Source organism: Bubalus kerabau, chromosome 4 (genome assembly GCF_029407905.1).
Source record: "Bubalus kerabau isolate K-KA32 ecotype Philippines breed swamp buffalo chromosome 4, PCC_UOA_SB_1v2, whole genome shotgun sequence".
Lineage (NCBI taxonomy): Eukaryota > Metazoa > Chordata > Mammalia > Artiodactyla > Bovidae > Bubalus > Bubalus kerabau.
Window position 1 is genome coordinate 2,516,017 of NC_073627.1, and position 26,242 is coordinate 2,542,258.

Sequence of the window (26,242 nt, forward strand, 5' to 3'; positions counted from 1 at the left end):
GGAAGTCTGGCAGGCTGCAGTCCATGGGGTCACAATGAGTCAGGCATTACTTAGCGACTGAGCAACAACAACAAAGTATTCATTTACTGTAAACAATTTTGTGAAAGAGGAAGCAGAGCTTTTGGTCCACTACACATTTCTTCAGATCTGCTGAATCTTAGCAATTTAGAATCTGAGAAATTCTTAGAGATTTAGGAATCTTAGAGATTTCTATGACTTTGTAGAGTTATAATTGCTAGTTGGGACCACAGATGAAGTTGACATGGGAATGGACAAGAACAGGATTTCATGTGTGTATCATGCCACTGTTTCCCCTTAGGTTGTCTTGGGGACCCAAAGTTATTTGGGTTACTGTCCTCCACTAGGAATCTCCATTTCACCTAACAAGCAGCCCTTGTGGGTGGTCGGGCATTTGAATGTGCTTGAATAAGGGGGGCAGGGGGCGGCAATGTGGTGGGGCCAGGAGCCCAGGTGTGGATCTTGGCCTTAAACGGAGGAATGTTTTTCACCACATGAACGGGAATGATATTCACATTAATGGGAAGAAAGTCAATGGGCTGTGCTGGGTTTAGTCGCTCAGTCGTGTCTGACTCTTTGCAACCCTATGGACTGTAGCCCGCCAGGCTCCTCTGTCCATGGAATTCTCCAGGCAAGATACTGGAGTGGGCTGCCATGCCCTCCTCCATGGGATCTTCCCAACCCAGGGATTGAACCCAGGTCCCCTGCATTGGAGGCAGGTTCTTTCCCATCTGAGCCACAAGGGAAGCCCAAGGAAGCCTGGTTGGATGCTGAGGTTGTGAAAGTATGCGAAGACATTCTCTTGTAATTGCTTTCATTTCACAGTCAAGAGGAATACAATGTCTTCTCCTGAGAGTTTAAGAAAAGAATGAGGTGTTTGAGTCTGAGAAGCAATGTATTTGACGAAGTCATTGAGTTGGTTATCCAATTCAGTGAAAGAGCGACTATGTCGGGGGGTGCAGTGGAGTTGGCAGGCAGACTATGGCTCCACATGAAGGCACATTCATTCACTTAAAATGAGGCTTTTGGGGGACTTCTCTGGTGGCCCAGTGGTTAAGAATCCGCCTTGCAATGCAGGGGACGCCAGTTCGATCCCTGGTGGGTGACTAAGATCTCACATGCCATAGAGCTGTGGAGTTCGTGCCCTCCGGAGCCCATGAGTCACTGCAGAGAACCCACTCACTGCAACCACTGAGCCCAGGCACCACACCTAGAGAAGTCACGCGTGGCAGCGAAAGATCCTGCCTGCTGCGACGAGATGCAATGTGGCCAAATGAATGAATAAATAAGTACAAAAAATAGAGTCCTTTTATTCATCTTGTTCACGTTTGTTTTCTCCCAGTGCTGATCTCCGTCATACAGGTTTAACCAAAACTGGGGTGTTGCCTGGCAACTGTGATAGAGAATGAGAGGCCAGGCACTGAAGGTCTATATGAGGAAGGGTCTCCTCATGGGGGACCCCTACGTGGAGACGGTTGGTGCCGCTTCTTTCTTACCAGCATGGTTTGGTCCGCTGGCTCCCAGATTAAGCTTTCAGGTTCATGGCAGAGAGTGTTCTCCGTGTGTTCAGAAAGAGGGTAAGCTTTGGGTGGCTTGGTTTTCCAAGATTATAAACGAACCTGAATGAAGCAAAACAAAATACGTGGTCATGGCTCACTTTCTAAATAAAGAAGCTTTCGAGTAAACTAGAGCTCAGCACCTTGGCGGCCTGTTAGCTCTAGCCACGGGGTTTCTGGAATTTCAGCCGCAGCAGTCGCTTCAGCCATCCGTCTACTTCTTCTCCTTTTCTGCCTTTTCTCGTACACGCTTCCACATTTTGCTTAACTGCTTTATGAAGAACGTATACAGACACCTACCTGTGGCCGGAATCTCTAGGATCAAGTGTCAGGACTGTAACAGCTTTGCCCGAGGACAGAATTTCAGCACGAGGCGCTTGTAGGTGCGTCTGTTAAGTCTCCCCAGCTGCCTGCACGTCAGCGCTCACTCGGACCTCTGGGGGGCTCTGGCCGGGCTTGGCAGCACTCCAGGCTTCTCTTATCCTCGGTTTGGAGTCACATGGGCCCAGCCCGTGAGCCTGACGAGAGGAGATAAGCTGGCCCCGCAGAAGGGGAAACTGATGTGAGCTCAGCCAGCGCTTCTGAATGTGACTCACGCAGAGTTCACAACAGCACTTTTTAAGAATGTCCCTGCTTCTGGAGTTTGTGTTCGTCTCTGTAGAGAGCTTTGCTGACTGTTCTACTAAGGCTCAATCTTTCTCTAGTCGAATTCTCCTCTTCTAGCCAATAAGTTTTCCATATCACACAGAGGTCTAGATCGCTCAGCACAACAGTCAGTTGTCGTGGACCCTCTTGGAAGCCGATTTGGTCATGGTTACTTTTCTCCTTTTTTTTGTAGCTTCATTATGTGCTATGTGGTCATCGCAGTGGTGGTGTTAACTGATGAGACGCTTTTTTCCACTCCGTGTGATCCTCAGGCTGGCTCTGAGGAGGGAGAAATACAGTGTCATGCCCCTGGGAGAAGGAACATTCTATTCCTAGCACCTCGCTTCAGTGCCAGGTGGGACGTCCCCGTAGCTTGCTCATGCTTCCAGGAATCTCCCCCAAGGAGGGAGAACAGAACAGGGGTTTTCAAATTCCACTCCCTTTCCACCGATCGCACCGTTCATCCATCGGAGACGGCGATCTATGTATGCCACTCCCTTTCCACCGATCACACCGTTCATCTATCGGAGATGGCAATCTATGTATGCCATCTTTTTTGGTTTCTTTTTTTCATTTTATCTATAGCAAATAGAATAAAGGTCTGGCTCAGTGGTAAAGAACCTGCCTGCCAATGCAAGAGACTTGAGTTCGATTCCTGGGTCAGGAAGATCCCCTGGAGAAGGGAATGGCAACCTACTCCAGTATTCTTGCCTGGGAAATCCATGGACAGAGGAGCCTGGTGGGCTGCAGACCAGGGGGTCGCAGGAGTTAGACACGCCTGAGCGACTAGACAACAATAACAACAACAAACACAGCAAAGTGAGCTCTGGAAATGGGCACTTGAGCTGTCCTGATTGCCAGCAGATTCTAATCCCTTCCTTTATCGGGAGACTGCTGCTGTAGAGGGGCTGACTTCGATGGAGAGTCGGGCACCTGTCTGCAGAGTACCTGAGACACTCCGGGGAGCCTCAGGCTGAAAGCCTAGCCACCGACAAAACTTCTGACCCAGGCATTCCAGCAACAGACTCCAAGGGAGCAGGAGGACGGTCACCAAAGACCACGAGCAACCGCCTTAGTTGCAGCGTTATTTACAAAGGGAGGTTTAGAAAGAACCTAAATATCTTTCAATCAATTTCCAACTAAACCTTGTGGGTACATCCAAACACTGAACTAACATACAGGCGTCACGAGCAATGACATACAAACACAATCAAATGAGAAGGTGTGATGTTCATAGTATGTTGTTAAATAAGACAATTTCAAAACAAGTGAGTTTCTATTATCCTACATGTATAGGATAGAAAAATGTATTAACTAAGCAAGAGAATTTCCATAGCTTAGACGGCTTTACAGTGTATGATTTTTTTTATAGCAATCATGTATTATGTCAGAATTATTTTAAATTGTATTTTAGAAAGCAGGATTAAATGTGCGATCGGAACCGTTTTTAAGTGTGCAATTCCATGACATTCATCACATTCCCAGTGTCATGCAGTGGTCATCACTATCTGGTCCCAAAACTCTTTCATTATCCAAAACAGGAAATCTGAAACTGTTAACTCCCCATTCACCCTGAACCTTTATTATTCTTTCCACTTCTGTGAAATTGCCTGTTCTAGGTATTTCCTATAAATGTTCCTATTCCTATAATACCTGTGTCTACTTTATTTCAAGCAAATCTTATACATATATTTTACACCAATTTTTAAAAACCAGATGGAGTGAGAATGTCTAGGCAGTAAATGTCCATTCATTTTATCCGCAGCCATTCGTTTTATATCTTTACTGGGGTAGAGTTGCTTCACGACGCTGTGTCAGGTACTGTGTTACGTGAGTGAGCTATGTGAGTACACGCACCCCCTCCCTCGTGGCGCTCCCTCCCACCCTCACCCCCAGACCTATGAGCACTGCCACGTGTAAAGCAGCCAGTGGGAGCCTGCACAGCACAGGGAGCTCAGCTCAGTGCTCCATGGAGACCGTGAGCATTTTCAGTCCCATCTAGAGCCATCCTGCTACATCATCAGAGGCACTGGCTTCTGTATTCAACCCATCAGCATCTGCTCTGCTTCAAACGCTGCGTGTTACGAACATCTGGCTGTTGGCAATGCCCGTGAGCTCTGCCTCCGGCCAGCCTGCCATCTCACTGCTTCCTCTCTTTTCAGAGAGGCCTCTGTGTCGGTCGGCTCTCCTGCTGCTTTGGGAACAAGCCACATTTTGCACAGACCTTGTTGTCTGCCTAACCTTATTGTCTGCCTGACCTCCTGTGCCTCCTAGCTGTTCCACTGGCCCCTTTTAGGCTGACTACCCCCCAGCTTTATTGACATGTAACCGGCATACAGGATTGTGTACGTTTTTAAGATATACAAAGTGCTGATCTGATACACTCCTGTATCAAAAAATGATGATGTGTGTTAGCTAACACAACGTCCTGCAATTGCCATGACGTCACATAATTACCATTTCTTTTCTGTGGTGAGACTGTTTAGGATTTACCCTCTTAGCAACTGCCAAGAATGTAATATTGTTAACGAAGGTCATCCTGATGCATATTAGATCCCCAGGAGTATTCATTTATAACTTGAAGTCTACATCCTTTGACCAGTGTCTCCACATTTCTCCCACCCTCCACCCTGGAGACCACCGCTCTACGGCTTCTGTGAGCTTGGCTTCCCTAGACTCCACATTTAAGTGAGATCACACAGGTCTGTCTTTCTCTAGGTTCACTAGGATAATGCCCTCAGGTTCCTTCTATGCTGCCACGAGCGGCAGGATATCCCGCTGTCCTGTGGTTGAGTAGTGTTCCTCATGTGTGTGTGTGTGTGTGTGTGTGTGTGTGTGACCTTCTTTATCTGCGAAAGGGCACTCAGGTGGTTTCCTCATCATTGCTCTTGTGAATGACACTGCGGTGAACAGGGAAGGGCAGACACCTCTTTAATATCCTGTTTTCAGTTCCCTTGGATCTGCAACCTCTGGTGGGCTTGCTGGATCATACGATTGTTCTGGTTTTGACTTTTCAAGGCCACTCCATCCTGTTTTTCACAGCAGCTGCCCCAGCTGAGGTCCCCACCACAGCCCACAGGTGCTCCCGTCTCTCTACATCCTCGCCAATACTTGTTAACTCGTGTTTCTGATGACACAGGTTGGCTTTTTCAGTTGGGATTCCTGGACCCCATGGATAGGATAAATTCTTGTCCTGCCACTTGAGTACAGTTCGGACTTTTTTTCTAGCCAGTGTCTGGACCAGCTTCCCAGGTGGCAGGCGTCCCCTGCCCCAGCCTGAGTGGCCTTTCACAGGAGCCGGCTTCATGCAGAATCGTCCTAAGTCCTTGCTTCTCACCCACGATAAACCACTGCATCTCAGGTGGGCACACACATTCTATTCGCACTCTTGGTGGTTGATATCTGGGTTCAGTATGATGCTGGGTCCCTGCGACACAGGCTGAAGCTTATTGAACTTAAGGTATTGAAGTGGTTTTGTCTTATTTCACCTGAAATTTCATGCATCTGCAATGGGAGGGAGGGCTGTGTGGACGGACACACACTCTATGTAGGAGTTGAACTCTGATGGGTTTTATTGAACATGATGAACACAGTGGTTCAGAGCTGCCTCAGGGGACACTGCCCTCTGGAGGCACAAGGCCAGGGCGCTTCTTTTAAAAAAGATCTATTTATTCATTTCTTTGGCTGCTCCGGCTCTTAGTTGTGGCACTCAGAATCTTTGATCTTTGTGGCGGCGTGCAAACTTTTAGTTCCCTGATCAGGGATGGGACCTGAGCCCCCTGCGTTGGGAGCACGGAGTCTCAGCCACTGGACTGCCAGGGAAGGCCCCAGGGTCGTTCTTAACGGAGGGCTGACCGTCATTTGTACGGTGGATCCGAGGCCTCGCATTTAGCCTGTGTGCTGTTGGTTGTAAAGATAGTCCAAGTAGAAGCAAAGCCAACCTCAAGCTTCAGCTCTCTGGGATGAGAACTGGGAAACAGAGGAAGCCAAGGACCACGGAGAGAGGCGAGGAGGCAGGAGGAACAGAGGAGGCCGTGGCGTAAGGTGAGACTTGAAGTAAACAAGGACTTTAAGTAGAAGGAGGCTAGGTGCAGACGCACTGAGCTGGGCACCTGGAGGAGGAGGTCAGCCTGTCATGATGCACAGCAAGGCTTGGGGGGCGCCACTGAGGCCGCACATGCTCCCAGTCAGGGACACGCGGGGGCATCTGCCTGCAGGAAGACCTTCAGGACGGCTCTTAGAGGCCTGCTGCTATTCTGGGCTACGCCTGGGATTACAACAAGCCCCTCCTTACCTGAGTCAGCAAGTGTGAGTCCAGTTCTTGCCACTGGAGAAACCCAGGAACCCAGGAAATGCTACCAGGCGTAGACATTTGTGAAATATGAAATCCCCAAGGATGTGAGGATTTTGCAATTAGTTAAGACATTGTGCTGAAAACATGGAGAAGTTCTACCTACTATTCCCAAACTGTGCTTACCTGGTGGTCCTACCATGCCTTCTCTGTGGCCATGGGCACCGGCCGGAAAGGCACCATTGTAAGGGCAGAAGGAATGAAGCTGAGCAGAGTTGCATGGTCTCCATTTAAAGCAGCAGGAAATTTACAAAGTCAAAGTCCAGGGCACCCTGCTCAAAGCAGCTAAAGAAATCTGCTAGAGGAGGTGACTTTCTCTGACAGCTGACGGTGTCGGCTGGCAAATAGCTGCGTCCGAGGACATCGCACAGCTTGCTGCATCTCGTTTGACCATTTCCCATCCGACTGCAGTGAGAACATTTGTGGACAGTGGCGGGTGCTGCTTTTCGCCGGGCTCCTCTTTTAAGGAACCAGACACTGTGCCACCAACAGGCGTGGGCGACCCTTCAGCTCTGCCGTCCCCACCTCCGTCTCCCCAGTCAGTGGCTCGTCCTGCCCGTTCACTGATGGCAGCCTGTGTGCCAGCTGTCATACTGTACCACTGCACTTTTCAACGTTCTGTGCTGTACGATTAAAAGTGCTTTACTTTTGTTTTTAATGTATTATTTGTGTGAAAAGTATTATAAACCTGCTACAGTACAGGACTGTACAGATGACTGTGTTAGTTGGGTACCTAGGCTACCTGTGTTGGACTTTTGAACAAATTGGATGTACGAACATGCTCTTGGAATGGAACTCATTCACGTCTAGGGGACTAACTGTAATGTATATGAAATAACATCTGGCTTGAAATACATGTCAAATTTTTACGCACACTTTGAGCACTCTCCCGGGTCAGGAGGAAGCTGCTGCTCTTCACTGAGCTCCTCGTTTGACCAATGGTGATGATCCATCACAGCCACAAAACAAATCCCCCCAATAGTGGTGGAAAGAGCCGTTTGTAAGAGTCTAGGTAAGGGGACAAATCTTACCTCTAGGTCAGTGCCAAGCTGGAGACAAAGGAGCTGACCACAGAGCAGATAAGAGAGGTCAGCAGGTGAGCAAAGTCAGAGTCAAGGAGCCTGAGATGAAAAGTTCCTATTGCTTCCTTGGCTTGCAAGCCGAGGATGGACACTGACTTTTTCTATGGGTCAGAGAACAGACAGCAAAGTCTCACAGAGCAGAGAGCTAAGAGTTGATATCTGAGCTCCATACTCTTAAGACTATATCAAATGAGACTTCAACGCAGGTCATCCCAGCTTTATTTATAAATGTGCATGGAACCAGACTGTCAGGGAACAGGAAAAAGGCTGACATGGTTGATCACCAGAGGAATGCCATGAAGTTGCTACAGAACGCAGAAGGGTTATAACGACATGGGAGACATCCCGGAAATGGTAAGTGAGAAATATAAAGAATTACTAGGCTCACTGATGCCAACTTCGAAAAAGTATTTCTGAAAAGCATGTTGAACATAAGTCAGCCAAAATATTTACTGTGGTTTTACTACAGATTCCTGTTATCTTCACTCACATAATTTCTATACACCCTGAAACCAGCATTTATTCATTTTATAATCAGATTATATGATTAAGTCTAAAAGCTGTGTCCTTTTATCTATCAGCTTTTTAGATCTTCTGACGGTCCGTATCACATTAAGTTGGTACTTAAGTAAATCACTGGAGAAGGAAATGGCAACCTACTCCAGTATTCTTGCCTGGAAAACCCCATGGATGGAGGAGCCTGGTAGGCTACGGTCCATGGGGTCGCAAAGAGTCGGACACGACTGAGCAACTTCACTCACTTAAGTAAATAATGCTTTAAAAAGATTAAAGCTTAAAGTCTAGGGTTAAAAAGCCTACAAGATTTTATTTGTAACACGTGCTGAGCAGTCAACCTTATTGAACAACACAGCACATGTTAACATCATGTGATTTATGAATTAAACACAAAACAGGCCTGATCAGTGTAGCGTCTGATTACATTAACTTTGTCTGCTGCGTTTCCCTATCTTTGCCTCTGCTCTCCATTCTAAAATTTAAAAAGCCATTTAAAACCCTAATCACAGGATTTCCCTGGAGATCCAGTGGTTAAGACTTCTCCTTCCGATGGAGGGGGTGTGGGTTCCGTCCCTGGCCCGGGAGCAGATATGCCATGTGACACAGGGGCAAGAAACCCAAACATAAAACAGAAGCAGTACTGTAACAAATTCAATAAGATCTTTAAAAATGGTCCACATCAAATAAAAAAATATAAAAGCCTTAACCGTTATTGAATGTCTAAACTACTGAATGCTCTGTTAACTTCAGTAACAAGAGCTTCTTCTACAGTTACGGGAACTGAGGATGCAGTGAGAGCTCACATCTGACACGAGGAGGTTCAGGGTCTTAGGACCCTTCCTGTGGCAGAAGTTTCCATCTGACTGTCGTATCCACGGCATCATCCAAATTCCCCAGCTCCTGCTCTTTGGAGAGTTCTAAGAATACCTAAGTCGGAGAAAATAAAGAAGGGAACGACCATGTCAGGGTGTTTCTGAAAGGTGGGAGTACCCAGAGACTTACACAAAGATGCCCTAGGTTGATGCTCGAGGGTTGAAAACCTCACCTGCTGCAAGGTGGCCTGGGAAAGGCTGTATTCTTCCAGGTTGAAGGTCTGTTTCACTGCGAGTAAAGGGGCTGACGTTAGGACCGGCACATTTGTCATCAGAAGTATTTTCAAAGCCAGCAACGTTAACAGCAATTTCGAATCCAGGAGATACTTTAAGATATGGGCCAAGTAAACTGAATTTTCTTGAAGGATAAATTAAAGAGTGCTGATACGGCTAGTCAAAAGAGCACTGCATTCACGTGTAAATGACCTGTAAGCCTCCTTCTCGTTACCGAGAACCGTGTGTGCTATTTCAGCGTGTAGCCTTCTGAGTCTCTGTGCCTGTGTGCTTTGGCCTCCAAATCAACTGCTGAGCATCGCTTTGTTGTTGTGTAGCGGTTAAGTTGTGTCCAGCTCTTTGCGACCCCGTGGACCGCAGCACGCCAGGCTCCCCGCCCTTCACTGTCTCCCGCAGTGAGTCAGTGATACATCTAACCGCCTCAGGCTCTGCTCCTTCAGTCTGTATTTACAGATCCATGGAGTGTACTCCCTGCCGGTCCCCGTTCAGTAAACGCCATGCTTCTCACATGTCAAGGTACCAGAAACACCCAGCATGAGCTGTGATCAGCGCCTCTGAAACCAGTTCAGAATCGCCTCTCCGACCCTGACTCGCCAGTCTCGTCCCTGCGTGTTTTCAGTCGTCCCAACACCGACATAAGCACACGGATCAGTGGAGTAGAAGGTATTCACAGTTAGACTGAATCTGTGGCTCCAAGTTTCTGCTCCTTGTGCCTCTGACTTTGACAAACCCGGAGCTGCCAGAAGCTCGCCTTGGTGTTCTTTGGGACGCCACAACGATAATTATGCTCCAATGGTATGCAAGGGAACCAGGACAGAGTGTTCTGACTTATTTCCTCGTGAGCAGAGGGGGAATCGGGTGATGTGAAGCCAAGTCTAGGGTCGCCCATGCATTCCCTTTAAGATTTTTAAGACTATTCCAGGGGAAATTTTCCAAGGCTTGACTGATGCTATACATTTTGTACTTGAAGTTATGTGATATTCATTCCACATGAAAATATTTACAGTACATTAAGTTTCAACAGTCTAAACTCACCTGCCTCTAATTTGGAAAAGGTCTGAGACAGAGGGTGAACGTCCTCTATGGGCAATTTATATGTCATCACGAACGAATATCTGGGAGGAGGAAAGAGTGAGAGTTACTATCCTTCAACATTACAATATTGGGAAGGCCTTGACAGCTAAAATAACCCAAGAATTTTTAAAAAGTTTCCTTTAAATAAAAAGCAAATAGTTTAATTTGATAAAGCATGAATCTGAGCCAAAAAATTATCTTTCGTCATAAAAATTTGATTAGGACAAAAATCTGCTTGCCCATAACTTACTGTTCAACATAAATTCTGAAAAATCACTCTGATATGCTTTCACACTTAGCCTGTGGTGTCTTTCTTTTATATTTTATTTCTTCCTCTCAAAAGCCAATCTTTCTATGCTCCCTGGAACCTTTTAATCAAATTTTCTTGTTTTCGATCTTTTGTACAAGAATTAAAACTTGTATCGCTCTCTCCCTTTAAAAAATTCTTCCCTGACCTCTAGCCTTCCCAAATATGTCCATCCAGGACCTCATGTTGCACAATTCAGTGAGCATTCTTTGGTCCTTCTCCTTTAGACTTCTCAAAAGAATTAAATTCACACACACTTAATAACTTTCTCCTTTTTATTTATTATGTCTTCAGGGGTTTTTGAGTTAATTTTTACTGGAGCACAGTTGCTTTACACTGTTGTGTTGGTTTTTGCTGTGCAGCAGAATGAATCAGCCTCATATGGATACACATACTATCCCCTCTGGTTTGCATTTCTTTCCCATTAGATCACCACAGAGCACTGAGTAGGGTTCCCCATGATCTTCAGTAGGTTCTCATTAATTGTCTATTTTATACATACTATCAGTCATCTCCCTGATTCACCCCACAGCCCCTTCCCCCTTGAAGAGAAAAGTAAATATCGTACATTAACGTATGTATGTGGAATCTAGAAAAACGGTACAGATGAGCCTATTTGCAAAGCAGAAACAGAGACACAGATATAGAGAACAAATGTACAGATGAACCTATTTGCAGAGCAGACACAGAGACACACATGTAGAGAACAAGTGTACAGACACGTATATGCAGAGCAGAAACAGGGACACAGGTAGAGAACAAATGTACAGACATCTCTTTACACATCATGGATGTGAGCTTTCTCTCCGTCTTCTGTGCACAGAGCTTACTCTTGACTTGAGCGTTTACACGTGATGTTTTCTCAAAAGAGTGACTCTCATCCCCATCCTTCCACCGGCCAAACCTGCTCAGCCTTAAAGTCCGCCCTTAATGTCATTCCCTCATTCATTTGCATCTTCCTTTGCTAATACTTTTTCCTCAAAAGGCCTCAAGCACTGTAAGAACCTTGTACACCTTTCAGTGAAATTCCGGCTCAGTCTGCTATTCACCTGGGTTTGCTTATCTTTATTTGTAACTCACAGCTGACCTCACACAACTTCAAAGGAACTATTCTATTCTCCAGGGGGATCTTCCCATCCCAGGGATCTTCCCATCCCAGGGATAGGAACTGGATTTCCTACATGGCGGGTAGATTTTTTACCATCTGAGCCACCAGGAAAGCCCAAAGGAACTATAGGGAGGATCAAATGATTTATAATCAATTAATTTAAGATAGAGTCAGGGAAGTTCCCCGTGGTCCAGGGGTTAGGAATCCACCCTGCAATGCAGGGGGGCTCAGGTTTGATCCCTGATTGGGGCACTAAGATCCCACATGCCTAGGAGCAACTAAGCCCACGAGCCAAAGCTAGAGTCTGCGGGCCACAGGAAAGAGTCCACGTGAGTCAGGGAAGAGCCTGTGGGCTGTGACTAAGAGCTGATGGGGCCAAAGAAGTCAGTGGGAGAGATAAATCCAAACCCCAACTGGAGCAGGAAACCAACCCACTCCAGCGTTCCCGCCTGCAGAATCCCCAGGGACATCTTAAACCCCATTAAGGTAAAGTCAGCCTTTCTGAGGCATGTGAGTCTGTTCGAGCTCTTGGTGTAATTTCGTATTTGGTAAAATGTTATAGACCGATACAGAATTTTCATTGTCTATTTAAAAAAACCATTAAATTGATCAAGCTTGTACTTTTCCCCCTAATCTCTGTCATTCCACAGTTTACACACAGGGACATGCATACTGTCCACCCGTTAACACGAAACACTCACTGAGAATAACTTTCAGTTGCTGTCTGTCTCCTGTGCGTCCTTGTTGCTGTTTATTTGCTAAGTTGTGTCTGACTCTCTGCGACCCCATGGACTGTAGCCCGCCGGACTCCTCTGTCCATGGGATTCCCCAGGCAAGAATACTGGAGAGGGTTGCCATTTCCTCCTCCAGGGGATCTTCCCGACCCGGGGATCAAAGCCCTCATCGCAGGCGGACTCTTTATGGCTGGGCGGCCAGGGAGGCCCCTCCTCCTTCCTAGTGGCCCCTCCACAGCCTGTCTGTAACCGACAGGCCTCCGGGGCTCCCTCTTCCCGCCCTCTGGACGAGCGGAGGCCGTGAGTGCTGGAGGCCTCGCACCTGGGGCGGCCCTCACCTCTCCTGCCGAGCAGCCTGGGGGAAGAGCTTGAGAATCTCCATGTGCAGAGGCTCCACCAGGGTGAGCGCCTTTACCTTCACCTCCAGTAAATAGTCTTTGCCAAACTTGCTTTTCAGATGCTGAACGGAACCGATACACCTGGTCCAGGGAAGGGAAAGAAGAGTTGAAAGACAAGAGACGCCTCCTGGGCTCTCCGCCCCTGCGGATGCGGGGGAGGGGTCCGCGCGCCACCCAGGCACCCACCTCAGCCTCCCGGACACCATGATGGCCACGCGGTCGCACACGGCCTCCGCCTCAGCCATGGAGTGGGTGGTCAGCAGGGCACCCCTCGCCGAGCTTTTAACAATGGCCTGGATTGCCTGCCTAGAGACAGAGTAAGGGACTGTTTGCACTTCAAAAGTCATCTGGGAAAATAGATGAACGGGAATGACCAAGGAAGGCTCAACAGAGAATGCTTAGATTATGTTGCAAGAAAAAAAAAATCTTTGGAGAGAAAGAAGAAAAATTGTCATGTGTTAGGTAATTATATCATCACGTCAACAGGCTCTTAGAATGAAAAGCAGATGTCTTAAAAGTGTGCCTGACTCGGTGTTTGTTTGAAGAGCAGGAGAACACCACACTGCAGGGTTTTCAACAACTGAAAAATAAATCAGGAAGAAATAGGCAGCGGGAGGACCAGCAAGAGAAAGAAGTCGATCGAGCGCCTTCAAGAGTCCATTTGATTCTTAAAATGTCAATTTTTGCCTTCCTTGAGGAAATCTGAGTGAGTGAGTGGTAGTTGCTCAGTCAGGTCCGACTCTTTGTGACCCCATGGACCGTAGCCCACCAGGCCCCTCTGTCCACGGGATTTCCCAGGCAAGAACACTGGAGTGGGTTGCCCTTCCTTCTCCAGGGGATCTTCCTGACCCAGGGATAGAACCCGGGTCTCCTGCATTGCAGGAAGATTCTTTACCATCTGAGCCATCAATATGTTGAGTTTCAGTGAATCAAACAATAGAGGGTCTGAGCCTCAAAGGTTAGTGGAGAAAACGTGAAAACTCAATGAGCCATCGCTCTAGACTCAGACGGTTGGCACCGACACTTCGTATGACGCCCCTCACCACATCTGCAGCTGCCCCTCGGGGTCCATCCCTGTGGTCGGCTCGTCCAGGAGCAGCACGGCCGGGCTCCCCAGGACGCTCAGCGCGAAGCTCAGCTGCAACAGAAAGGAGCCGCGTCGGTGCCGGCCTGGGCACGCGCGGGGGCGGGGGGCGGCCCGGTCCTACCTTTCTCTTGGCCCCCTCGGGTAAGGCCTTGGCGGGGAGTGCCATCTGGTCCTGTAGCTTCAGCGCGTCCGCCAGCCTGCGGGAAGCACTCTGATTACGTCCGTGCCCAAAACGTCTAGGGCACCCCAGCACTTTCAGTCGGAGAGACGTGCACGAAGCCTCATTCACAGAGCCCCAAACAATACATGTCATGACTTGGTTCTCGTTCAGATTTTCAATCATTTTATTTGCATGGAAGTTAGAGGCACGGTACATCATCTCCTTTCCATGTTTCCTGAGTAAGTTCTGTGTCCCCCCTTCCTCCAGCTACAAACCGTGTGCTGGAGGCTTTGTGCTGCACCTTGAAATGCTCAGAGCAGCCTCCTCCTTGGTCAGGCCTTTCACGGCCGAGTACAAGTCCAGGTGTTCTCGGACCATGAGGTCGGGCCACAGCACGTCCTCCTGTGGACAGTACCCCAGATGCCTGAAGCCGCTGCCTGCCTGTCGTGTCGGAAGTGTTCCGCTGTCCCTGAAAACCACCTGCATCGAACAGCGAACGTCAGCGTCACCTGCCTGCCGCTGCGACCCTCCTCCCACTGCTGAAGGAGGGAGAAACGACCATTCAGCCACAGCCCTTCTTCAGCATGCAAGAGGGGTTTATAAGTTCATCTGTTTATTCTTTTTTTAAAAAAATCATTTGATGCTGGAGAGAGTGTGGAGAAAAGGGAGCCTTCTTACACCGCTGGTGGGAATGCAAGCTGGTACAGCCACTACAGAAGACAGTATGGAGGCTCCTCGGAAAACGTAAAGGACAATTACCACGTGGTCCAGCAATCGCAGTCCTGGGTGTATACCCAGATGAAATTATCATCAAAAAAAAAATACATGCAGCCCTATGTTCAGGGCAGCAGTAGTCACAACAGCCAAGACAAGGGACAACCTCTGCATCCATCGACAGAGGAGCAGATAGAGAGGATGGGGCACGCACGTACGATGGATGTGCAGCCTCGAAAAGGAACGAAAGAACGCCATGCGCAGCAGCATGGATGCAACTGCAGATTATTTCACTAAGTGAAGTCAGTCATGAGAGAAAAACAAATATCGCACAGTAGCACCTATGTGTGGAATCTAAAATATGGCACAAATAAACTTATCTAGAGACTCACAGACATAGAGGTCAGGCTTGTGGTTGTCAAGGAGGACGTGGGGAGGGAGCGGGTGAACTGGGAGTTTGGGGTTGGTAATAAGCAAACTATATACATATATAAAAATATATACACAGGATGGATAAACAGCGAGGTCCTATTGGAGCACAGGGAACTATATACAACATCCTGTGATAAACCATAATGGAAAAGCATGTAAAAAATAAAGAATGCATATGTGTGTATAACTGAGTCATGCTGCTGGAGAGGGAAGCCCGGCATGCTGCAGTCCCCGGGGTCGCAAAGGGACGGACATGACCAGGCGACTGAACGGAACTGCTGCATGGCAGATATCCGCACAACGCTAAATCAGCTATACTTCAGTAAAACAGAAACCATTTGACTGACTGATGAGAACAACAGAAGAGGCCGCTGACAATGAACAGGACATTTCCCCGGCTGTGAGCTGGGCCGCCCCCCACGCCACGTACCACTCCCGCAGTCGGCTTTGTGTCTCCAGTTATCATCTTAATACAAGTGCTTTTCCCAGCTCCATTGTGCCCCAGCAATCCCAGCACTTCACCTGGAAAAAGGCTCACCATCACTTTTTGTTCTTAAAAAGTTGACTAACGTAAAATCACTTAGCTCAGGAATGTTTGAAATAAAATAGCATTTTCAGACAGCATCTTTGTCATTTATATATGAATGAAAAGACTGCGGATTTACATGAGAAGAATTTGGACATCTGGATCCAAGATCAGTTGGTTTTCTTGACATTTGATCTGGGACAGGATTTTGAAATAAAAACGTCTCTCTGCCAGCAAGTCAAGTATTTTTATAATTACGTGTTAACTGAGATATATGAACAGACTGAAAGAATGGAAAATCATTCCCTTCATAGTGCTAAAACTAGAGAATAAGGAACATCCTGATAAACAATACATTATCCAAACCTTTGTTAATACAGAAGGAAACATTCCGAATGGCTGTTTTCGTCTTTCTTGCTGAAAAGCACCTTTTCTTTTTCTGCTTATATTCCTTGTGTAAACAGCTTGCCATTATTACTGGCTTCTAGAAAACATGGGAGAGCATGATTTTCCTCTTAAGTATTTCATATTTTGTGCATTCATGTTTCACCTTTCATTTCCTACGCTATGAATTTAACCAGGTTTTTGTGCCAATAGTAATTCAGCCTCTTGTTTCAAATAAAACTCTCAAATGTACATTTACAATTGAGGACTTCTTTATCAACTTCTTATGAAACTAATTCCTAAGCAAATGTATTTCCTTTGTGTTACGCTAACCTAGCCTTTGGCATTATTGTCCTTCTTATTAATTTTAATGCAGTATAAATTCACCTACTCTTTTTCATACGCTATTTAGAATTATTGACATGACAATTTCAATATATAGCAAAATGGTATTGAAACTCTTCAAGGTGTGGGATTTTGTTAAAAATTGATAAAGAATATCAGAATTCTTTAACTGCTCTGATGAATGAAGATTAAAATCCACCAAAAAAATGGAAGAAGAGAAAATTAAGAGTGATGACTAGATAAATTCTTCAAAAGGTAATGACCTGAATATGAGCTACAAATGGAAGGATTGAGGATGCAATCGCAGGTTTTCACACTACAAGCCAACACTTTGTCCACTCTACAAGACAAGCTGACCATTTCAGTACTTCACCAGAGGCTCAGGCGCCTGCTTTCACCTCATCCAAGCTGGACGCAGTGAGTGCGTTCGCCGTTTTCACCCTTTCCGTTTGAACGTCTTCATCCTCTTCTTCCGGTTCTTCTGGGTTTGGACGATATTCCCTTCTTCTTGGAGAGATTCTATAGAGAAAATAAAAACATTAAAATGAAATTCTAACTGTACAACCACTACCAGGAGAATATGGCTTCAATGATTTAATTCTTTTTCTCTGTTTTACAAGAATGTAAATGATTACTTAATGACGTACAAGATTCTCCTTGACAGTAATAACTCCCTCCAGTAGCCAAGTCCCATGAAATACTCTTTGACTATTTATTCTCTTTAAAATTTTTTATCCCATCCATTGACAAGCTCTTTAAATCCTCTCAAATACAGACTTAGTCTTTTTAGTCTGTTACCATCTAGGTCATCATCCCGTTGTATCATAAACGATCACCAAAACTGGCCTCTCTCGCCTTTTCAGAACATTTCACAATGAACTCATTTTTCATTACTGCGTCTTCTACTCAGAGACCTGTTCTTCCCGTAAGTGGGAGAAAAAACAATGCTTGATGCTTAACCACTGCGTGAGCAGCTCACATGACAAACACCCAACTTGCCTAAAATCACAAGACCTGTGTCGAAACTGTATTACTGCATTCAAAGTAATCCTCATTTTTTTTGTTTTTGTTTTATTTTTTCAGAATAATATTTCCCAGTGGGCCTAGCCAAGAGTTTGGATAGTAAATCCATACTAATAAAATGATGTTAAAAGAACTGCTATACACATTACATGTTTAAATTATATTCAGATGTTAATGTTCTCCCAACCTGAAAAATGGATCTTTCCTCATTGTTTCTTTTCCATACTTCATTTCCAGGCACCGTATAATAAAAAGAAAAACGATGATCTGAAGGTATGGCTAAAGGCAATGAAAAATGATTAGAATATTAGTATCATCTTGGGATTCAAGCTCCATGGGCGGTATATGCCTTCTGCCATAGGAGATTTGATCATTTTCTTACAAATTTGGTAAAAGTCTTATAAAATGCTTCTCACATGGAGAAGTTTATCAAACCAACCTATATATATGCTGCCTACAAGGGACTCACTTCAGAGCTAAAGACAGACACAGACTGTAAGTAAAGGGATGGAAAAAGGTATTCCCTGCAACGCAAAGACGGCTCACATGCAAACGCAGCCACGCTCACATCAGACAAAACAGACTTTAAACAAAGACGGTGATATGAGACAAACAAGGACATTCAGGACTTAGGGATCGATCAAACAAGAAGAGACGCCAACTGTAAATATATAGGCATCCAACGTAGAAGCGCCTAAATAAAGTAAATGTTAACAGACACACAGGAGAAGCTGACACAATAATGGTGATATGTGATGCGCGCGTGCTCAGTCGTGTCTGACTCTTTGCCACCCCGTGGACTATAGCCTGCCAGGCTCCTCTGTCCGTGGGATTTCCCAGGCAAGAATACTGGGGTGAGGGGGTTGCCATTTCCTTCTCCAGGGGATCTTCCGACCCAGGGATCGAATCCACGGCTCTTACATCTCTTGCACTTCTGGTGGATTCTTGACCACTGGGCCACCTGGGAATCCCCAGGAGCAGGAGACTTTAATGTCTCACTTATATCAATGGACAGATCATCTAGGCAGAAAACAAAGAAACCAGCATTGGCCTTAAGTCATGTATTAGATCAATTGGACTTTATATATACATATAAATTTCATCCCAAAGCAGCAGAATATATTCCTTTCAAGCCCACATGGAACATTCCTGGAACGGAGCACATGCTAGGCCAAAAAGCAGGCCCTGGGAAATTGAAGAAAACTGAAATCACAACAAGCATCCATTTCAACCATGACTCTCTGAGACTAGAAATCAACTATAAGGGGAAAAGTTGCAAAAAAACACAACGATGTGGAGGTTAGATAATTGCATAACTTTGGCATTATTCACGGTCAGCAGAAGACCACCACGTGTGATGCGTCTCCGTGCACACCGGTGAAATAAAAGGAAGAAACGTTCAGTATACAAACATCTGTGTGCAATGCATACATTTTATACATTTATGAATTTATAAAAATTTAGAAAATGTTCCCCCTTGTTAAACTCCTTTTCTGCCATAAAGAGAAAACAAGAAGCCTGTGGTCCACTCTTTCCCCCTACTCCTCATTTACCATAATACACAGAAATAATATTTACGTTTTGCTTCAGTATCTTTTCCCAGTAGAAAATTCCACTTACTTTTCTCTCTTTATTCTTCATTATTCAAATTATCTTCTGTTTTAATCCATATTGAAATGATTTTTAGGCACACAGCACCTTTGGTATTTCTTATAAACCACCTCAAATTGTCTTTGGATACATATATCAGCAATGTATAGTAATAGCAGTAATAACAGCAATCTAGACTTTAGAATTTCTATATATATATACTATATATATACTATATATATATACTATAGGTATATACTATACTGTTCTTGCCTTAAAAATCCCATGGACAGAGGAGCCTGGTGAGCTACAGTCCACAGGGTCCGAAAAAGTCAGACATGACCGAATGACTAAGCATACGCTCTATATAGAAAAATACACTCTATACAGAAAAATATACCTAAAGGTATATTTGATTATAGAACACAGCAGTGGTGATGGTAGTGGTCGTCACTCAGTCACGTCCGACTCTTTGCACCCCCACGGACTGTAGCCCGCCAGGCTCCTCTGTCTGTCCATGGGATTTCCCAGGCAAGAATACCGGAGTGGGCTGTCTGCTGCGTTGGCAGGCAGATTCTTTACCAGTGGGCCACCAGGGAAGCCCGTAGAAACAGGAAGAGCAGGTATTTGGGCGAGCATTTCAATTTGCCATTCTTTGAATAAGAGCAAGTGCATCATGTGGCTATAAATCCTATGTAGTATATATTCAGATAGAAATATTTTCTTACTATGAAGATTGGTAGAATCATTTCACCAATTGCACTCTTCTCAGAGTCCTGACTCTCGGACCTTCTGTGATACATAGAGGACAACTGTTGAAGAAAAGCAAGGGCTGTATGAAATTTCTCTGCATCACGAATATAACGTTCTTATGCTAAATACACCTGTATCACATGACTTGCTGTTCACAGGATGCGAGGGAATGCTCTGTGAATTGGGACAAGACTTGTTCTATGACACTAAAATCTGTCGGGAGGTGACACCCTTCCTTGGTTATAATCTCCAGTACTTTCTGTACTCTGACTCTGTGCAGAGCGTGAGTGCAAATGTGCTGAGTCACTTCAGTTGTCTCCGACTCTGTGTGACCCCCATGGACTGTAGCCCGCCAGGCTCCTCTGTCCATGGGATTTTCCAGGCAAGAATACCAGAGTGGATTGCCATGCCCTCTTCCAGGGGACCTTCCTGACCCAGGGATCAAACCCGCATCTCTTATGTCTCCTGCATTAGCAGGCAAGACCTTTACCTCTAGCACCACCTGGGAAGCCCCAGGTCTGTGCAGTAGGGATTCACAAGTTCCTTTTTAGTGGAAGTGACTGAACACACAAATGTGAAGTAGTTGAAATCTGCTGTCACGTCCCCAGAATTCTCAGCGGTACTTGGATCCTCCCAGAAGTTCCTAACAGTATCTTGCTTCCCTTCCTGCACCAACCACTCACCCCCAAAGCAATCTACTGACTCTTAGTGGTACAAAGAGCATAAAACATCACATCTTCCCTGTAGTCCTCTGTTACAGGGAAAGGTGGAGCTAAGCACAAAAATAATTTCAGATATTTATCAAAATTGAAATGGGAAACTTCCACTTCATGGTGAGAAGAGAGAGTTCTGTAACAGTGGGAAAAACATAATCAGTTACAATCCCCTCTTGGAATTCATAAACCACAGTTGGGTTTCCTGTTGCATTTCTTAATGGATTTACCTGCTTCCTTCCGGGTGTGAATAATGGGTTCTGGGTATTTGAAACTTTTAACTTCATACAATTTTCATGTCTTCTTTTCAGAATTTACCAGCAATTGAATAATTTCTAAAATTTTATTAAATGTACCTGCTCCCCTATCAGAAAAGATTTAATTAACAAGCTACATGGTCAAGGTAAAAAATAAAGTAGGTAAAACTGCTTACCTCTATCATTTGGGCAAGGAAAAAAACTGAAGTGCACGAAGGTATTAAAATTATACATATAATTACAATATTTTCAGAATGAGTTAGTCCCAGGAGGATGAGCATAAATAATGAGATCTAAAGGGGAAAAAATCCACAGACATAATTTGCTCAGTCATATTTAACGTAAGATGTTTTCTATAAGTAATCTGTTTTCACAGAAAGATATTCCTATTTTCAATTTTCACCTTACGTACAACAACATCGAGAAGACCGCCTCTTTAAGAAGCATCAAAGCGTCATTACAACTGAAACACATGATTGCAGTTAAAGTCTGACATAAACATCTAAAAGCTGCTGCGCTATCTGGTATGGACATGCAGCAACCATTTAAAAAAGGGACTATAACATTATTTTGCTTTATGAACGCCAATCCTCATATGCTTTCAGCAGTAGCACACAGTTAACTTCTTGGCGAATGGTACATGTAGCACCATAGTTTTAGGAATAACAAGAGAATAAAGAAGGGAATAGAAACTTCTCTCAGCATCTACTATTTACCAAGTACTTTGATGAGCAATTTACCAGCACTGTGATAGCGAATGCTCTTGGAGAGACTCAGTCCTAACCCTGTAAAGTGCTACTGCTTTATATACACATTCTCTGAGTTCAGAGAACTAAACCTCAAAAACCTGAAGTAACTTCGCCCAATATCTTACAGCTATTTAGTGCCGACTTAGAATCCAAACCTGGGCTGTCTGACTTCAGAGCCTAAATTCTTACCCTCCATACTTTTATAAGAAGAGATTGGGGGCTTCCCTGGAGGTGTTAAGACTCTGCTTCCAATGCAGGGGGTCCAGGTTCAATCCCTGGCCCAGGAACTAGATCCCACAAATTGCAATGTAAGATTCTGCATGCTGCAAGAAGACTGAAGATACTATATGCCTCTGTGGAAAATTCTTCAAGAGATGGGAATCCCAGACCACCTGACCTGCCTCTTGAGAAACCTGTATGCAGGTCAGGAAGCAATAATTAGAACTGGACATGGAACAACAGACTGGTTCCAAATAGGAAAAGGAGTACATCAAGGCTGTATATTGTCACCCTGCTTATTTAACTTATATGCAGAGTATATCATGAGAAACACTGGGCTGAAAGAAGCACAAGCTGGAATCAAGATTGCTGGGAGAAATATCAAGAACTTCAGATATGCAGATGACACCACCCTTGTGGCAGATAGTGAAGAAGAACTAAAGAGCCTCTTGATGAAAGTGAAAGAGGAGAGTGAAAAAGTCGGCTTAAAGCTCAACATTCAGAAAACTAAGATCATGGCATCCGGTCCCAACACTTCATGGGAAATAGAAGGGGAAACAATGTCAGACTTCATTTTTCTGGGCTCCAAAATCACTGCAGATGATGACTGCAGCCATGAAATTAAAAGACACTTACTCCTTGGAAGGAAAGTCATGACCAACCTAGACAGTATATTAAAAAGCAGAGAAATTACTTTGCCAACAAAGGTCTGTCTAGTGAAGGCTATGGTTTTTCCAGTGGTCATGTATGGATGTGAGAGTTGGACTATAAAGAAAGCTGAGTGCCGAAGAATTGATACTTTTGAACTGTGGTGTTGGAGAAGACTCTTCAGAGTCTCTTGGACTGCATGGAGATCCAACCAATCCATCCTAAAGGAGATCAGTCCTGGGTGTTCATTGGAAGGACTGATGCTGAAGCTGAAACTCCAATACTTTGGCCACCTGATGCAAAGAGCTGACTCATTGCAAAAGACCCTGATGCTGGGAAAGATTGAGGGCAGGATGAGAAGGGGACGACAGAGGATGAGATGGGTGGATGGCATCACCAACTTGATGGACATGGGTTTGAGAAAATTCCAGGAGTTGATGATGGACAGGGAGGCCTGGCGTGCTGTGATTCATGGGGTCGCAAGAGTTGGACACGACTGAGCGACTGAACTGAACTGAACTGAAGACTTGGCATGACCAAATAAATAAATATTTTTTAAAAATTAGAGATACCAAGGGAACATTTCATGCAAAGATGGGTACAATAAAGGATAGAAATGCTGTGGACCTAACAGAAGCAGAAGATATTAAGAAGAGGTGGCAAGAATACACAGAACTATACAAAAAAGATCTTAATGACCTGGATAACCACAGTGGTGTGATCACTCAGCTAAAGCCAGACATGCTGGAGTGCGAAGTCAAATGGGCCTTAGGAACCATTCCTACGAAAAAAGCTAGTGGAGGTGATGGAATTCCAGCTAAGCTATTTCAAATCCTAAAAGAAGCTGCTGCTAAGCGCTGCACTCAATATGCCAGCAAATTTGGGAAACTCAGCAGTGGCCACAGGACTAGAAAAAGTCAGTTTTCATTCCAATGCCAAAGAATTCAAACTACCTCACAACTGCACTCTTTTCACATGATAAGCAAGGTAATGCTCAAAATACTTCAAGCTAGGCTTCAACAGTACATGAACTGAGAGCTTCCAGATGTACAAGCTGGATTTAGAAAAGGTAGGGACCAGAGATCAAATTGCCAACATCTGTTGGATCGTAGAAAAAGGAAGAGAATTTCAGAAAAACATCTATTTCTGTTACATTGACTACACTAAATCGTTAGACTGTGTGGATCACAACAAACTATGGAAAATTTTTAGAGAGATGGGAACACCAGATCACCTCACTTGCCTCCTGACAAGCCTGTATTCAGGCCAAGAATCAACAGTTAGAACTGGACATGGAACAATGAACTGGTTCCAAATTGTAAAGGAGTACGTCAAGGCTATAAGTTGTCACCCTGCTTAGTTAACTTCTATGCAGAGTACATCATGCGAAACACTGGGCTGGATGAAGCACAAGCTGGAATCAAGATTGCCGGGAGAAATATCAATAACCTCAGATATGCAGATGACACCACTCTAATGGCAGAATGTTAAGAGTAACTAAAGAACCTCTTCTTTTTAAAATTTATTTACTAGGAGGATAATTACTTTACGATCTTGTGATGGTTCCTGCCATACATCAACATGAATCGGCCACAGGTATACATGTGTCCCCCTCAACCTGAATCCTGATTCCCGCTCCCTCCCCACCCTATCCCTCTGGGCTGTCCCAGAGCACTGGTGTGGGGGCCCTGCTTCATGCATCAGACGTGCACTGGTTGCAAAGGTGAAAGAGGACAGTGAAAAAGCTGGCTTAAAGCTCAACATTCAGAAAACTGAGACCATGGCACCTGGTCCCATCACTTCATGGCAAATAGATGGGGAAAAAATTCAAACAGTGACAGACTTTATTTTCTTGAGCTCCAAAACCACTGTGGATGGTGACTGTGGCCATGAAATTAAAGGATGCCTGCTCCTTGGAAGAAAATTATGACACACCTAGACAGCATATTAAAAAGCAGAGACATCACTTTGTCAACAAAGGTACGTATAGTCAAAGTTATGGTTTTTCCAGTAGTCATATACAGATGTGAGAGTGGGACCATAAAGAAGGCTGAGAGCCAAAGAATTGATGCTTTCAAATTGTGGAGTTGGAGAAGAGTCTTGAGAGTCCCTTGGACTGCAAGGAGATCCAACCAGTCCATCCTAAAGGAAATCAACCCTGAATATGCATTGGAAGGACTGACACTGAAGCTGAAGCTCCAATACTTTGGCTGCCTGATCCAAAGAGATGACTCATTGGAAAAGACCCTGATTCTGGGAAAGATTGAGGTCAGGAGGAGAAGGGGGCGACAGAGGATGACATGGTTGGATGGCATCATTGACTCAATGGACATGAGTTTAAAGAAACTCCAGGACCTAGTGAAGGACAGGCAAGACTGGTGTGTCGAAGTCCATGGGGTCACAAAGAATCAGACACGACTGAGCAGTTGAACAACAACAAAAGTTTAAAAAAATTAAGGAGATATTGCATGAGTCAGCTGTCCACACATCCAGTCAATGAGTCAACCTATAATGCGTCAGGTACCAAGATTTTAAGTATATGAAACTGATCATAGAATTAAAAAAAAACTCTTTAAAGTGTTCTCTCCACAAGCACAAGAAATATTTTCTCATAGAAAAAGCAATATAAACGGAAATAATCTGAGGGTTCATCAGCGTATTTTAGGACCTTAATCAGAATCTCCTGAAAGGTTCCCTGGCCATACCGTCACGGTTATGAGAAGCGCTGCTTTAGTGAGACGTGTGTCAGCGCATCATCTGTCTCACGGAGACCTGCAGCCAAGCTCTCTAACCTAAGAGTGCAGGAAAAGAACTTACCTTTCACCACCCTACTTCCTCCTCTCCATCCCTTTCTTATACCTTTTTTTTTAAAGAATCATCTATTTGGCTGCATCGGGTCTTCGTTGGGGCTGAGGGACTCTAGCTGTGCAGCACAGGCCGAGCTGCTCTGTGGCTTGTGGGATGTTAGTTCCTGGACCAGGGATTGAACTCATGTCCTCTGCATTGCAAGGCAAATTCTTAATCACTGGAAAGGCCCCTTTCTTTTTATCTTACTGCACAAATTAGCTCATCCATCGTTTCTAACCCATTAGAAAAATTAAAATAATCCTTCCATTAACTCTTCCTTCCAACAAGCAGCAATAGGTACAATCTCTGTCCACGGCACTTCCCTGGCAAGTATACTGAAGGGTGGGTAGCCATTCCCTTCTCCAGGGGATCTTCCTGACCCAGGGACTGAACCCACATCTCTTGCATTACAAGCGGATTCTTTACCATCTGAGTCACCAGGGAAGTCCTAGGATTCCATACTTAAAGGTCAACCAAATATGAACTCTTGATTAAAAGAAAAAAAATCAAACAGGCAAGGCAACAGTCCACTAAGAGTGAGTCGAGAAGGGGAAAAAATACAGATTAAAACTATCTGAAGACTTTAGCTACTAGAATTATCAAACAACAAATACAAATGTTTCAATTAAATGTACACATAAATTACATGTGAAATTAAAAAAAAACACAAACTAGTAACCAAAGGCTGTGAGGAACAATTCAGGAAATTTGAAACAGAAGCAGAGTTCTGAAAAGCAAAACTGAGGTTTTAAAAATCAGCCAAAGATTAAAGATAATTTAGACACAGTCGAATGGTTTTTGGTCATAAAGCCACTGTTAGAATAAACAGGATCACCACATAAAGTTTCCAGACTTAAACATACCCAATAAAATAGTCTCAAAACATATATGGCAACATTA

General features: G+C 44.8%; 2 protein-coding genes across 7 annotated transcripts in view; both read right to left on the reverse strand.

The window, feature by feature from the left end:
* LOC129648555 (ATP-binding cassette sub-family A member 6-like) overlaps window positions 1-2,492 on the reverse strand; it is a 67,461-nt gene extending 64,969 nt beyond the window's left edge. For all 4 annotated transcript variants that reach the window (XM_055575002.1, XM_055575001.1, XM_055575000.1 and 1 more), the window contains exons 1-2: window positions 1,875-2,492; window positions 1,515-1,637 (exon numbers count right to left, since the gene is read on the reverse strand). The gene's annotated coding sequence lies outside the window, so the exon portion shown is untranslated. The remainder of the gene's footprint in view (window positions 1-1,514; window positions 1,638-1,874) is intronic.
* Window positions 2,493-7,860: 5,368 nt separating this feature from the next.
* The window catches only part of ABCA10 (ATP binding cassette subfamily A member 10), a 55,239-nt gene continuing 36,857 nt past the window's right edge, over window positions 7,861-26,242 (reverse strand). For 2 of the 3 annotated variants that reach the window (XM_055574997.1, XM_055574999.1), the window contains 14 exons: window positions 21,056-21,172; window positions 19,885-19,968; window positions 17,754-17,845; window positions 16,942-17,062; window positions 16,181-16,298; window positions 15,719-15,810; window positions 14,444-14,622; window positions 14,104-14,179; window positions 13,939-14,033; window positions 13,082-13,201; window positions 12,836-12,976; window positions 10,310-10,389; window positions 9,214-9,269; window positions 7,861-9,095 (listed from right to left, as the gene is read on the reverse strand). In XM_055574997.1, coding sequence (XP_055430972.1) covers window positions 8,997-9,095; window positions 9,214-9,269; window positions 10,310-10,389; window positions 12,836-12,976; window positions 13,082-13,201; window positions 13,939-14,033; window positions 14,104-14,179; window positions 14,444-14,622; window positions 15,719-15,810; window positions 16,181-16,298; window positions 16,942-17,062; window positions 17,754-17,845; window positions 19,885-19,968; window positions 21,056-21,172 — 1,470 coding nt within the window. In that variant the 3' untranslated portion in view covers window positions 7,861-8,996. The remainder of the gene's footprint in view (window positions 9,096-9,213; window positions 9,270-10,309; window positions 10,390-12,835; window positions 12,977-13,081; window positions 13,202-13,938; window positions 14,034-14,103; window positions 14,180-14,443; window positions 14,623-15,718; window positions 15,811-16,180; window positions 16,299-16,941; window positions 17,063-17,753; window positions 17,846-19,884; window positions 19,969-21,055; window positions 21,173-26,242) is intronic. The other variant, XM_055574998.1, reaches the window with a different exon arrangement.